Genomic DNA, 14,000 nt, shown 5'->3' with positions numbered 1-14,000 from the left:
GTTCTCAAGTCTTCTCAAATCAGTTGGAAACACCTCATCTGAATCTACAGTATATGACAGATTGTGAAATATTATAGCTATCCGTGTATAAACAAGCCCTGTCTGTCATATCAAATTATTTTAATGTGCATATTTTTTTATGTTTCATGAGACTATTTCAATTTTTTAAATGTTTTTATAACTTCTGATTGGTGTTGGCTCACCTCTGGCAATTTGTTCCTTATTTCAATGTGTTTACCAAATTTATTTATTTATGATGGAAAAATATATTCTATCACCTTTTTGTAATTACATTTTTTTAACCCTTTTGTTCACTTTGATCCATAGACGGCTGATCCAGTAAGAACTGTCATTTCGTATATGCAGCCTAGAGTGGAGCAGAATATGACTGTGTTATCAATGTTATTTTAACAATAAAACACTCTTCTATTGCAGTGTGCATAGTAGGTACATTTTTTAATTGAAGCATTGTGCATTATATATTTTGGGATTCAGTCTAGAAATAATTAAACAATCAGAATTCATATATCAGATACATGAATCTTATTTACAAACAACATAACTGTGCAAATGTCATAGTTCCGTAATAGAATTAAAAAAAAGATATTTTGGTCATCATTACAAATACTAGAAACAGTATCAATATGATTGTATAACACAATCAAACACAGTGATTTTGAATGTTATTATGGACTTTGTCAGGATTGCAAGCGTTTTCTAAGCATGTAAGCATTTGTCACTTGACTCATTATAGCCAGGGCAGCAAAAGCCGGGCAGAGTGCTGACAGGTACCACGTGTATGTCCCTACGGATGCGGTGAACCAGGCGGAACAGATGCCCAGGAAAACACTCACACTACCAAGGAGATATGTGATGAGACCAGATGCTGCATGGTAGCGCTTCAACTTGGCCAGGGACCATCCCTTGGCTAAAGAGTGATAGATCAGGGGTAGAGCTGCCAGCGACTGCACCCCGACGACACAGACTGTCACTAGGCCAAGGAGGCCGTGCCATGAGGTGAAGTGGGCTTTTCCATTGAGGTGCTTGTTGTAGCTGATGGCCGTCAGGCCCAGGGCAGCGCAACAAGCGCAGAGACACTGCAGGATCCAGTGGAGGCGGCCCTTGGTTTTATGTGGAAGTTTCCTGATAGGGGAGCCGTGGCGAGAGAAGACGAGGATGGCTTCAGTCATGAAGAAGACGAACTGTTAGAGAAAGTATAAGTTAGCAGGATACGGGATAGGTGGGCACTAGGGACATCTGGGCTCCAAAATGTAATATTTGAAAGTAATGTAAAGTACACATGATGAGAACATGCATGGTGCATGATCATTATCAGACTTAATTTTATCCTTCAACTTCTTGTCTATACCCCAAAATGACTGGATATACAGGGTTTGTAGCAATTTTATAAATATTAGACCTTAATTGTCGAATGTTTAAGCATGTTCTAATCATGTATACTTTATAGAACATTTTTCAAATATTTTATTTTTTAACATTTTGGACAAAATAGCCACTTTTACATCGAGAGGCCCAGATGTCCCTAGTGTCCACCTATCCAGTTACCAGTTAGCATACTAAATAATGTGATGAAACTCTTTCAAAGTCATGTTCCAGGTTGATAACACACTGATAATAACATCAACTTACTGCCAGTGTCATGAGGAAAGGATGCCAAGAAAACCAACCTAAGAAAAAAAAATAACTAGATTTATTAAACAAATAAAAAATAATGAATGGGCAAAAGCCACGGTGAGATATGGATATGGGAAGAAGAAGAAAAGAGCCACTCACTTGACCCTGGTCGTGACAGAACTGCAATGAACCCCGTAAAGACAACACATGTAAAGTGGGTCAGTACCACGCAGGCAGTTCTAGCAACACTGTAGCTGATCCGAGGAGGCTCGGGTTCCGATGCTTTGATCTGGGCCATTTTGCTCAGTTGGCCCGCAATCAGTGAATCAATAACCAGGCGCTGGTTTGATAACATTACCTCAAGTGAACTTTCATTTACGGTTGAGTTTCATCTTTCCTCCAAATACTAGAAATCATTGATTCCCCAAATGTGGGGATTTAGGGATATTTATAGTGCCGAATTTTTCATCTTAAAGAGACCGTCATTTGTGTGATACCATTCATGGTAAGATACATAGGCTACATATTTATATAAGTAAAAATGTTCAGATGCGGTCTCATAATAGTAGTGATCTTCTGACGTGGACGCTTCCTTGTTTTCCCCAAGTGCATGCTGGGAAAGGAAGTTTGTAGTAGTGTAAACTGGTGTAGTAGTCCAGTGGTTCTCAACCTGTGGGTCGGAACCCCCAGGGTTACCCACACGATTTTTTTGGGGGGCGGGGGGGTCCCAGATGACAGTGAAGTGACAATTTTAGGCCTTTTAAGACCTTTTTAATACCTAAAGAAAGAAAAGAAAGAAAGACCATTACTTCATCAAAAATAATCAGCAAACTATATACTATAAAAAGTGGTCAAACATTGTTTCAAATGGTCAAATAATATAAGAAAGAAGCAAAAATGGTGAACATTTTCACAATATTTATCTGTGGAACCGAGTCAACACCTACAATTCTAAGTGCTTGTCAGGGTGGGAGGTCTCCAGTTCAAATATGATTATTTTGGAGGTAGTCAACCTAAAAATGTCGAGAACCACTGTAGTAGTCATTAAGTAGAACCTCATCAGTTTTAATTCAAGTTATGGATCGGGAAGGTGGTCTTTCTTATCATAAAATGTTTTAAAACATTTGGTAGAGTGATATAGCCTTCATTTATAATGCAATTATAATGTGTTTGAATAAACATCCAGTATATATAGGCCTAAAACATATTTTTGAATTATGTTATATTATATAGGCTACCATATAGCCTACATATATATACCAATACTTTTGCACTTTTACTCAAGTAATTCTGGACTTTTAATTGCAACAGAGTATTTCTACATGGCAGTATTGATAGGCCTACTTTTACTGAAGTAAAACATGTGAATACCTTTTCCACCACTGCAATATAGTTTAACATTGCAATGTCTTAGAGACCAATATACCACTCATTCCAATCCAACTTCTCAATGGACACTCACTGTTCACCCATTCCCTGGTTATTGTGCTCCAATTCTACCTAAGAGTGTGACTCAGCGGTTGGACCAGTCAAGGCATCTAGATAGACATGAGTCACAACACATGGATGCATTCTGCACATTTTGCTTGTTTTCAGTTTCTATCTCTGTGTGCTGCTAATAATAACTGCTATAGCTATACAGTGTTTGACCACAGGGGAAAATATAAATAAATAAATATAATAGCCCATAGAACAAGTAGGCTTGGCTACGCTTAGGACACCATATTTGAACCTCAAGGCTTTCCCCCAGGCCTGATTTCTAAATAAACCTATTCATTAATTAGGCTATATTAAAAGACTACGGTTCCAAAAATCTAACAATAGGCCTACTTAACAACTAAAACAACAGGTTTGTTAAGTTTAGACCATAGGCCTATCCACAAGTTTCCTAGGGCATGGTGGGCATCACTTCCTGTCGATTTGATCAGCTATCAGGGATCAAATCGACAGGAAGTGATAGGATTTGTTTTATATCATTATGATCTGTCACATCAGACGCTATGAGCGTGCACAAAACAACTTGTTTTAAAGCGATGTAGGCTTTTCAAGTAACTTATTATGCCCTAAGAAAAACTAACAATATGAGTAAAAAGATTTATGTATGCTAAATGTATGTTCTTGAACAAAATCTGAGCTAGACACTTTGAAGGCAAATTACTATGGGGGAGGGGGGGTCTTTGTGTGAGAGGAACTTTTTTTTTCTTAATTTTTTTTTACATGAATCACTGGTTGAACCCTAGTAGTCCAAGTACAGAACCAAAGGTCAAGTTTACCAAGTATTGAGGGTTTATGGTTTAAATAAATATCTTCAAATACATTAACATAATAACATCCAACATGAAAAATATAATCCGTAAACAAACAAACAAAAAACATTAATTTACACAACCCTGATGATAGCGGCTAGCCTATACTGTCAAACAAGTCTATGAAGCTATAGAATCTATGAAAAGTTTAATCTGCAACACAATTTTACACAAAATGTGGTGGTCCCTCTCAGCTAAGGGGTCCTTCCTTGGCCTGGAAAACGTTAAAGACCCCGACCCATGAGTCATATAGGCTATTTCTGGAGGTAATAAAATACCAGGCCCTGGATCAGTGGTGGAAAAAGTACTCACATGTTTTAAATAAAAGTATCAATACTGCTGTAGATATAGCCTACTCTGTTACAAGTAGTAGCAGTCCCGTAGGCCTATTCAAAATGTACTTGAGTAAAAATACAAAAGCATCAGCATCAAAATATACTTAAAGTACCAAAAGTAAAATTACTCAATATGCAGAATGTCCCATTTCAAGTTTTCAAATGTCTAAAATATAAAATCTTCTGAAAATAGCAGATACACAAGCTCACAACGCGTCGCTTTGAAGTGGTCAATGTTTTGTAATAATAACCAAAATCTACAAAGTAACTAGTTTTCATATAATTGTAGTGGAGCAAGTATAGTCTACAAAAAAACTCTGAGATGTAGCCTAGAGTGAAGTATTGAAAATTGGAAATACTAGTTAAGTAAAAAAATAAAAGAAACCTCAACATTCTAGCCTACTTACAGTTGGCTACTTGAGTAAATATACTTAGTTACTTTCCCACCACTGATAAATAGGCTACCCTGGATTAAACAGTAGCTAGCCTAATCCGGTGAGTGACATATAGGCTAGTGTGCATGCGCGAGTGGAGGAGCGTGCACCGGCCACTGGGACACTGTGCATCGAAGCGATGTGTTATCTAACCATAACTAACTGATCCACTGCTCTACATTCAGAAACGCTTCTCTGTGTGGCTGCATGGTGAATATACTGAGGTAAGGATGTTCAGCATTTTATGTCAGGAGAGCAGAATACATTTATCATCATCAGGCTGTTCCCGTTTTAGATCAACCTATAGGATTAGGACATTAAGACGGACCTGCTGGTTGTTTTGAGTTGGTGATGCATGATGTTGTAATAAATGAAAGATAGCCTAATATTTTGACAGTAGCCTTTACACACTAAACTTTAACACTACATAAGTTATAGAAATAGACAGGTTCTTTGGTGAGGCTGTTACAATGTGCCCTTGTTGCCCCGCTGTGTGAATGAGGTGACCCAGTTGGCAGATTGAGCAGTTTGTTCATATTCAAGTCACAATGCAACTCAGGAGGAACATGTTAAACAAAGTTCCAACAAAGTAGGCTACACATGTATGTTGATTTCAATTGAACAAAAAGAAAATGCTTATTTTGTCTCGATGTTAGTAGGCTTAACAATATAGAATTAGATACAGTTTTAAATTCATTTTAGAGTAGACACAAAACACCTAAACAGGTTGCAACTTGCATGCAGCCATGCACACCTCCTTCCACTGCTTCTCCCTTTTGTGTTTGCAAAATGCTTATCATAGCATGCATGTACCGCTAGTAAGATCTATATTTGTTGTATACATTTTTTATAATGACTTAAATTTTAATTAAATGTCATGTAATACGGCACCGTGTGCACTCAAATCATTTTAAGGAAATTATCCAGTAGCCTACTATAGCCTACTGGCAGTCTGGCAGTGGAGGAAGTACATTTTTGAAATACCACAGTGTAGAAATACTTTCAAATTTGACTTGAGTAAAAGTATTAGGATACAAAGCACCAAAAGTAAAAGTAAGCCTACTCATTGCACAGAATGGTTCATTTCAGAACAATATTACTGATGCATTAATGTGTAGCCTATATGTTCCAGCTGTCAAAGGAGGGGCTTATTTTAATTATACCAATCAATATGTAGTGGAGTAAAAATAATAACATGTGACTCCAAAATGTAGTGGAGTAGAAGTATATAAGAAAATGGAAATACTCAAGTAAACTAGTACAACCTCAAAATTGTACTAGAGTAGAGTGCTTGAACTCCTTTTTCTAGAATAATGCTGCTGTTTTACAGCGACACATAAAGCAATATGAATATGAGTTCCCCCAGTTTGTACAGGATTATAACTGCCATTTTGCCCTACATTTCAATATAATCTCATGAATCCATTCCATAATAAAGGTTTATCTCTCTTTTGTGTGTGTGTGTGTGTGTGTGTGTGTGTGTGTGTGTGTGTGTGTGTGTGTGTGTGTGTGTGTGTGTGTGTGTGTGTGTGTGTGTGTGTGTGTGTGTGTGTGTGTGTGTGTGTGTGTGTGTGTGTGTGTGTGTGTGTGTGTGTGTGTGTGTGTGTGTGTAGGTGGATTGAAATTAAACCCTGGCGTTCCTATTTTGGGGAAACTGGCAATGTTTTACACATTTGTCGAAATATAGTATAGGCTACATACAGTAGCAAGGGTTCTCAATCTTTTTTATACCAGGAGGACCTCATTTTATGGGGGAAATGTTTTGATATATAGTGCAATTTAAAAGTTTAAATTAAGCATATTTTAAAAAAAAATAAAGCATAGAAAACATATTTACAATGCTGTGATGCTTGTGTCTTGTCAATGTAGTTTAAAACCTACGGAAGTGTTTCTTTACACATTTGTAAATGGAAGCACAAAGAAAATACTGGTAGCCTATAACCATGGCCAGAATCTGAATTAAAACATGAAGAAAATGTCTTCTTAATGGGAAGGATACATTTAAACGTTTCCAGTTGTCAATGTATGACCCCACTTCGGGTCCTGACCCATCGTAGCGCTGGAATATTGTATAATATGTACAGCAAGTGTTGTTGTTGTTGTTACTAACTTTCACTATATGTTGTGGAAACAATTGCAGGACCAAGGACTCTCTGGCCACCTGTTAATCCACAACAAATCCACCTCAAAATGGAATGAATCAAGAAATAAAGCTGGATCATCATCTGACGTTTTTCAGGTCCTCATGAAGGTTGTTGAGATGACATGTCGAGAGGTTCCCTATAAACTCATAAGTCTGGACATGATCCCTATAAACTCATGATAACTCTGGATGGCGAGTGTTCACGTGACATGTGACTCTCCGTGCCAGGGACAAGATGTCTAAAGGTGAACTGATTGAGCTGAAGGACCTCAGTCAAAGGGAGGATCATATTGAGCTAGCTACCCCTTCAATCCGGGCAGCCCCTCCACCATTAACCCTGAGGCAACCCGGCCAGTCCCTGGTTGTCCATATGGTTGGAGATACTGTAACTATTGAGGGACCGTTGCGTTGGCCAGGAGAGGCGGCCGAGGGACATGACTTCCAGCCTTGCAGTTACACCCATCTCACCTGGTGTGACCTGTGTGGAGACTTCATCTGGGGTCTTTACAAACAGAGCCTACGCTGTGCCAGTGAGTAAAAAAAATGCAGTTAATTACAGATAGGATAAAACTGATTTGTATTGTCTTGAGTAATTACGATTCTGCAAAGGAGCTTAAAGATGCAGTAGCCATGGTTAACTTTGATAGTTCCGTCTTCCAAATAATTAGCCTCATAGAATTCATACGGAACTACGTGCACAAATTATGATTACCCTTAACAGGCTCAAAATACTCAGCCCAAGTATATGGCTGCTTCCTGTATGGACAGGTCCAGTACATTTTCATTCTCAAATAGATTAACCTATTCATGATATTTTCATCATTTCCAAAGTTCCAGGATTGTAACAAAAAAACAAAAAAAAATGGATGTGTTATTTTTTCAAACAGGCAAAACATTATCTCAGAGCTTGACCCTATCAGCAGGAAGCTCTGGGGAGCTTCATGGGAATGTTTTTGTTTAAGGGAGGAGTTGTGCTTTATCAGTCAACATATAGAGTGGAGAATGACAGGACATGATATGAGCAAAAGCCATGGCATAACAAACGTGATGAGCCTCCTGAGCCATCAAGATGGCCCAAAAAGCTGGCTAAAGCAAATAGAAAGGCAAGTAGTTTATAATCAACTTCAAAGTCTCATACAAAGTATATAATACACTCAATTAACACATTTGTATTCACTTATTCTTTCATTACAAGCTGCAGCATAACCAATGCCCAACTTTGTTCGGCTAGGGTAGGTCTGTCAATAAGAGCAAAATTAGGTCATTAAGAACTTCGGCAGGGCATTTCTGAACTTTGTTCAGTAGTTCTTGCATCTTCAATATTTGCACTCAATGCACTCGTGATTTTTGCTTGTTTTATTTCCGCCATCTGTCAGCAACATACCATGGACTGTTAACGATGGCTGTGGATAATCCCTCTCTGTGCGACTATAAATGTAATGTATGTTGCTTTGCTTATGTATGTATGTATTGAGGCTCCGTACCTGCCATCTGTATTGTCCCTCTTTGCTCTTCTGCATAGTCTTGACCGGCACGACAGTCAGAAAATAAATAGTGTACTGTAGCCCTTATCTCGTCTGTGTCATTACAACAAACACAGCCAGATGGCAATTCATTAATGGAGAGAGGCAGCACATACTGTGTCTGTCGCCAGAAATGATATGAAAGTACGTCGGAGATTGACAACAAACAAACACCGGAGATCCAAGCAGAATATTGAGTGGGCAGGGTGTAGCATTCAGTATAAAACACTATAGTCCTCACCGAACTATTTTCGGTTCAGCAAGCCCTTCCGAAGCCGGCAAAAGCCTTATGAGATCTGCACCAAATATATTTGTTGGCCTATCAGCAGATACAGTACTGCAAACTAATTTCTGATCCTCAGACACTCAGAGCCTGGAAACTAGAAAGGTGATGCAAATCTGCTATGTATATTTCCACTAATGATAAATTCTCCGTCTCTCTCGCTCTCTCTCTCCTCTCTCTCTCTTTTTCTCTCTCCCCCCTCTCAGATTGCAGCTACACCTGTCATTACCGCTGCCGCCCATTCATCCAGTTACACTGCAGCCCAGAAATCAGCACATCAACAGGCCAAGAAACAGATGTATCTGTAGACACCCTAGAAACAGATACAAATGTGGTAAGAAACACTTTAAGCAAATGTAGTTATACTAGCAAATGTCATGTAATTTACATGACATTACATTCTGTGGATTTTCAGTCAGACATACAGCATACAGTGAGCAGTCAGCTGATGATGTTACACCACTCACAGCTCATCAGCATTAGCACACAAAGCTCATGTTAGAGCCTGTTAGCACATCATTGGTGATGTGTAGGCATTGCTCAAAAATATATGCAAATCACTGTATCCCAATGTAAAGGATGAATGAACGCAATTCGGCCACTATACCGTAAGACTGAAGAAGATTTTAGATTCAAAGCCTTTTCCGTTGCACAGAGAAGCCATATGGCGTTATTAGACTGTCTTGTTTATTTTACCAAAACCTGTAGGAGTGCAGTACATTGACAAAGAATCCCCCGCATGCTTCCCACTCATGTCATGATCACAGACAATTGTGTTCATTGGAGCGCCAAAGCCAAGGCAGAAACACCATGGAGCAATTCATGCAATCAACTAATTATAATTGGATTTTTATTGAACTGTTCAATGTTTGTACTTGTACGTTTACATTAATGCTCTATTTCTTGTCATCCATTCCATACTTGTAATATTTATCTGTATATGTGTAGGAGTGCCTGAACATTTTTACTGTAAATATGAAATGTAATTGTATTTATATACGGTGCATTGTTGACACTCCTATGCTCATTAAATATCCAAAGTGTTTCCTTACGCAAGAATGATTATGATCTTATAACTAATGCCCTATTAAAACGTATTTATGCCCAATAATTTCTATACTTGTGTGTAAATTGATGTGTGAACACCATGTGTGTAAGTTGTGTTCTTTATGTGTTCTTCATCAATGCTGCCTGTAAGCTTTTAAGACAAGCTCTCCCATGACATCATGTGGCCTATCTTCTACATTGTATTTATCTGTTCTCCCTTTCAGGACGACCAATTCGGTTGGGATAAGCGACAGTTGACTGTTGGCAAAATTCAGCAGAAGGTCAAAGAATATAATGTTCAGATTAGCAGCAACCACTACATGGTGATCGTAAGTGATATATTTGTAATTGATGTATTATTTGAGTTTGCACAAATAATAATAATAATAATAATTATTATTATTATTATTATTTTGTCTTTTGCATTTACATTTTATATTGTTATTTGTTACTTGTGTATATCACTGTGATTAACTCACAATGTTGTCATTTATATATCCACTCACCTCGCAGAATAAGGATGGGTCGTACACTGGATTCGTCAAGGTCCATTTCCAGTTGACTCGACCTATCTCTCTCCCACCTCCCAAGATGTCGTTGACACAGGAAGGGGGTCAACAGGAGGGCAGGCTAGAACGTCGGACATCATTTTACCTCCCTAAAGACACTGCCAAACACCTGCACATAAGCTCCCGCACACAGGCACGGGAAGTCATAGAAGCACTGCTCAACAAATTCACCGTGGTGGACAACCCTGCAAAGTTTTCACTGTTTGAACGCATTGAGCGACAAAATCAAGGTAATGCCATGTTCAAATTTCATGATCTCCTTCTCAAATTATTTTCTATTGATTAAAAAACAAGATCTGACATGAAATGTCATTACAGGCTGCCGCATTATTATTATGATTATTATTATTTTTTGTTTCCCTATAGAAAATGAGGACTAGTTGCAGCATCTATTTATTGACAGGTTTGGCAACACGTAAAAACAAAAACAAAAACTTTCCCCAACCTATCCATCCTTCAGCGGCTTGCACCCCACAACAGAGCGACACCCCACAACAAAGCGAATCCAAACTAGGAAGGTTCACTTCTCGGAGCGCAGATCTCTGGCTGGTCAGGTTGCGTTAGTCGGATGTGTTAGTCGTGGAGTGCAGCCGTCAGAACATGAAGAAGCTGGTGCACAGCAGTGACAGCACACGGTGCAAGTTTGTGCTTTTGTGGCACCCTCTATGGACACAAGTGATGCGCCCCTCAATGTGTGATTTAAATTTGGGGTACATCGGATCAGATTATGATTTGTGGCATTTTTCATTAAAAGGGCCCCTCCTACAAGTTTTGGAAGCCAGCCAGTAGTAGCCAATCGGAGCAGTGCCTGAGATTAGCTGCTCACAGACAGTCGGACGGACGGACAGACAGGGGTGGAAACGTAAACTCTGCCTCCCTGCCGTTCTGGCCTGACCGAAATAATAATCTTCGGCCTACCGGCCACAGATAACAGGCCGGGTTATCCTCTGAGCCGCTAATTAAATGGCGGATTTTCTCTAAGTTCGGAGAGTACAAAAGATCCTCTGAACTTCATGAACTACTCCAACTAGAATATTATAAAGTTTTAGGAGTATTTCAAGTACAGTATGAAGACTACAGTATTGATGAATTAGATTGTATCTATTTACCAAACACTGTTCTCTCTTATAGGCCTGATTTATACTCGGTTGTGCACCGAAAATAGCAGATCTACAAGCCCACAAGTTGTACATCAGCTATTTTCAGTCCACAATACCTGCGTGCAACTAAGTATAACTCTGGCTTTATTTTCTTTATTTTCCCAAGTGAACCTGCGAAAACTGTCTGATGATGAATGTCCCCTCCACCTGCGTCTTTGTGCTGGTCCCAGTGAAACGGTCCTTAGTCTGGTTCTGAAAGAGAACGAAACAGGAGAAGTAAATGTGAGTTTTCGTCTTCATCTTCAAGATGTTAAAAGGATCCCTGGCCAATAAGCCAAATATGTCTTAATACATTATAATTATAAAACTCCTTAAATATTTTATTCATTTTAGAAATTGTTCGTCTTTCACTCAATAGGGACAACGCCTGCCGCAAGTTGATGATGTCTAAGGTTAATATGAGCATCAAATCCATATTTTGAATATGTTTTTTTTTGCACATGCATTCAATAAATTCCATAGGGCAAGACCACCCATGGGCAAATGACATCATCAACTTGCGATGGGCATTGCCCATATTGAGTAAAAGATTAACCTTTTCTAAAATAAATAAAATATTTGAGGTGTTTGAGGGTTTTATTTTAGTTATAGAGGGAAATATATATTTCGCTTATTAGCCAGGGATCCTTTTAAGAGCTCAGAGGAAATTACAAATTAATATGTGGATAACTTGAAAGCATTTTTTTGCCCCTACAGTGGGATGCATTTAGCCTTCCAGAGTTGCACAACTTTCTGAGAATTCTTCAGCGCGAGGAAAAGACGCGCGTCCAGCAGATAGTGAAGCGCTATGCAGTTGCCAGGGACAAGATGAAGCAAGCCATGGCAAGCATCACAAGCCCTGGGTGATTTCATACCGCTCACTTAAACATATAGACATATCAATAACATCACAAATCAATAGAATGCTTCACAGCATTAGGGAAAGAGAAAATAAAGTGCTCAACCCATTAAAATGGGGAAAGCATCTGTGTCATTTGAGATTTTAGCCATATTTTAATAAAATTTGGATAAAATCTCAAATAATTCTAAAATAATTTTATGGTTTGGCTATATGAAAATAGCAGATACATAAGCTCATAGCGCTATGAGCTTGTAGATCTGCTATTTTTGAAAAAACTGTGCAAATCTTTGAATATACGTATATATATTTTTAAGGTGAACATTGTTTTTTTTTTTAAGATTTTTTTTTTGGCTTTTTATACCTTTATTTAGAGAGGGACAGGGAAAGTAGGCTGACAGGAAATTGGAATAGAGATGGGGGGTGACATGCAGCAAAGGTCGTCGGGAACGGGAGTCGAACCCGCGACACGCTGTCAGGCTGGCATTGCAGCCTAGGGTGCCTGGACCGTCACGCTAAGGCCCAGGCCAAGGTGAACATTTTTAACTCAAATCTTTGCTTCTGTGAGTCCCTGGCACAAAGGTATTTTGAGATGGGGGGTCCACGGCCAAATACATATCATTTTTGGGGGTCCTTGACATGAAAAAGTTTGAGCACCACTGATATAGCAACATACGTTTTTTTCTGAAAACTGTCAGGATTTAGTAAGATATTTTTTGAATCGGCCTCAGGTCTTAACGGGTTAACAGGACACAATGAAGCAGGGATAGAACTACAATATATAGGCTTAGGCTTACTACTTTTTGTACATTAATAAACTGTTGAACAGAAATGTGTGAATAATATTAATTTCTTAGTCTTACCTGAATGCAGTTCTGTGAAAGACACGGTCATGCTGCTGCACTGGAATGTACAGTATATAGAATTCTGAAGAGGACAGGACGTACAGTATCTAAGTGCTACCGGTCCTTGATGTCAAATTAATTATACACTGTAAAGTTCATCTTTTGTTATTAAAATGTCAGCACTTTAATGGAACTGTGAAATTAGTTGGGAAAGTAGGAACATGAAATAATGTGTATTCTAAGTATCTAATAAACTGATGAGAATACTGTATACTTATTTGGTGCTTTTGTTTTTAGTGATAAAAATATATTTTATTTGAATGTGACTTTTCTGCTCTACCCTGGATTTGAACCCTGGTCTCCTGCACACATGCTGAAACTTTTACCAATGCTAATAGAGCCTCCTTGCTCTGGGGAGAAATTGAATTTTGACCTTCAAGTCAAAAATTGTGTCAGACCAGAAACAGGATCATGTCAAAGGTTGTGGTTGTGTCAGGGAAGCAGGGAGACCAACTACAACCATATTGGACTAAATCAAAATGTATTTATAATAGAGCTATCTTTAACTATCTTATTGGAACTCTGAAATGACTCATTGTTTTGGTGATTTTTGGTGAACTTTAAGCATAGGTTTGATAGGCTAAAGTAGACCAGGGTAAGACGAACTCTCAGTGCCAGCAAAGATTTATCCCAAACTGGTACTGGTAAAAGACATTGTAGTTTTTTAAAGGGGGAGGGATAACTACATTTAAGAGGTGTAGAACAACAGCCCTTAGAAAATAATCTCCAGTTTCTATGCACTGGGGGATGATAATCATCATTTGACTGTAGTTATCATTGCTACATTTGATGAATAATGTATATTGTTTGAATAGGTCGTAA

General features: G+C 38.5%; 2 protein-coding genes across 2 annotated transcripts; one reads left to right on the top strand and one right to left on the bottom strand.

The window, feature by feature from the left end:
- Positions 1 to 437: 437 nt before the first annotated feature.
- On the bottom strand, positions 438 to 2,208 carry cyb561d2 (cytochrome b561 family, member D2). The gene is made up of 3 exons (XM_084062329.1): positions 1,795 to 2,208; positions 1,651 to 1,688; positions 438 to 1,202 (listed from the first exon to the last, which is right to left on the bottom strand). The coding sequence occupies exons 1-3, from the start codon at positions 1,988 to 1,990 to the stop codon at positions 699 to 701; spliced, it is 738 nt and encodes a 245-aa protein (XP_083918455.1). The 5' UTR covers positions 1,991 to 2,208; the 3' UTR covers positions 438 to 698.
- A 4,880-nt stretch (positions 2,209 to 7,088) lies between these two features.
- rassf1 (Ras association domain family member 1) lies at positions 7,089 to 12,281 on the top strand (the record flags this gene model as incomplete). The annotated part of the gene is made up of 6 exons (XM_084062244.1): positions 7,089 to 7,383; positions 8,866 to 8,993; positions 9,931 to 10,035; positions 10,220 to 10,505; positions 11,542 to 11,657; positions 12,132 to 12,281. 6 exons carry the CDS (start codon positions 7,089 to 7,091, stop codon positions 12,279 to 12,281), a joined length of 1,080 nt encoding a protein of 359 aa, XP_083918370.1.
- Between the last annotated feature and the right edge of the window lie 1,719 nt (positions 12,282 to 14,000).

This window comes from Gymnoscopelus microlampas, assembly GCF_963454915.1.
Source record: "Gymnoscopelus microlampas genome assembly, chromosome: 7".
Lineage (NCBI taxonomy): Eukaryota > Metazoa > Chordata > Actinopteri > Myctophiformes > Myctophidae > Gymnoscopelus > Gymnoscopelus microlampas.
This window is presented reverse-complemented; position numbering and strand designations above follow the sequence as displayed.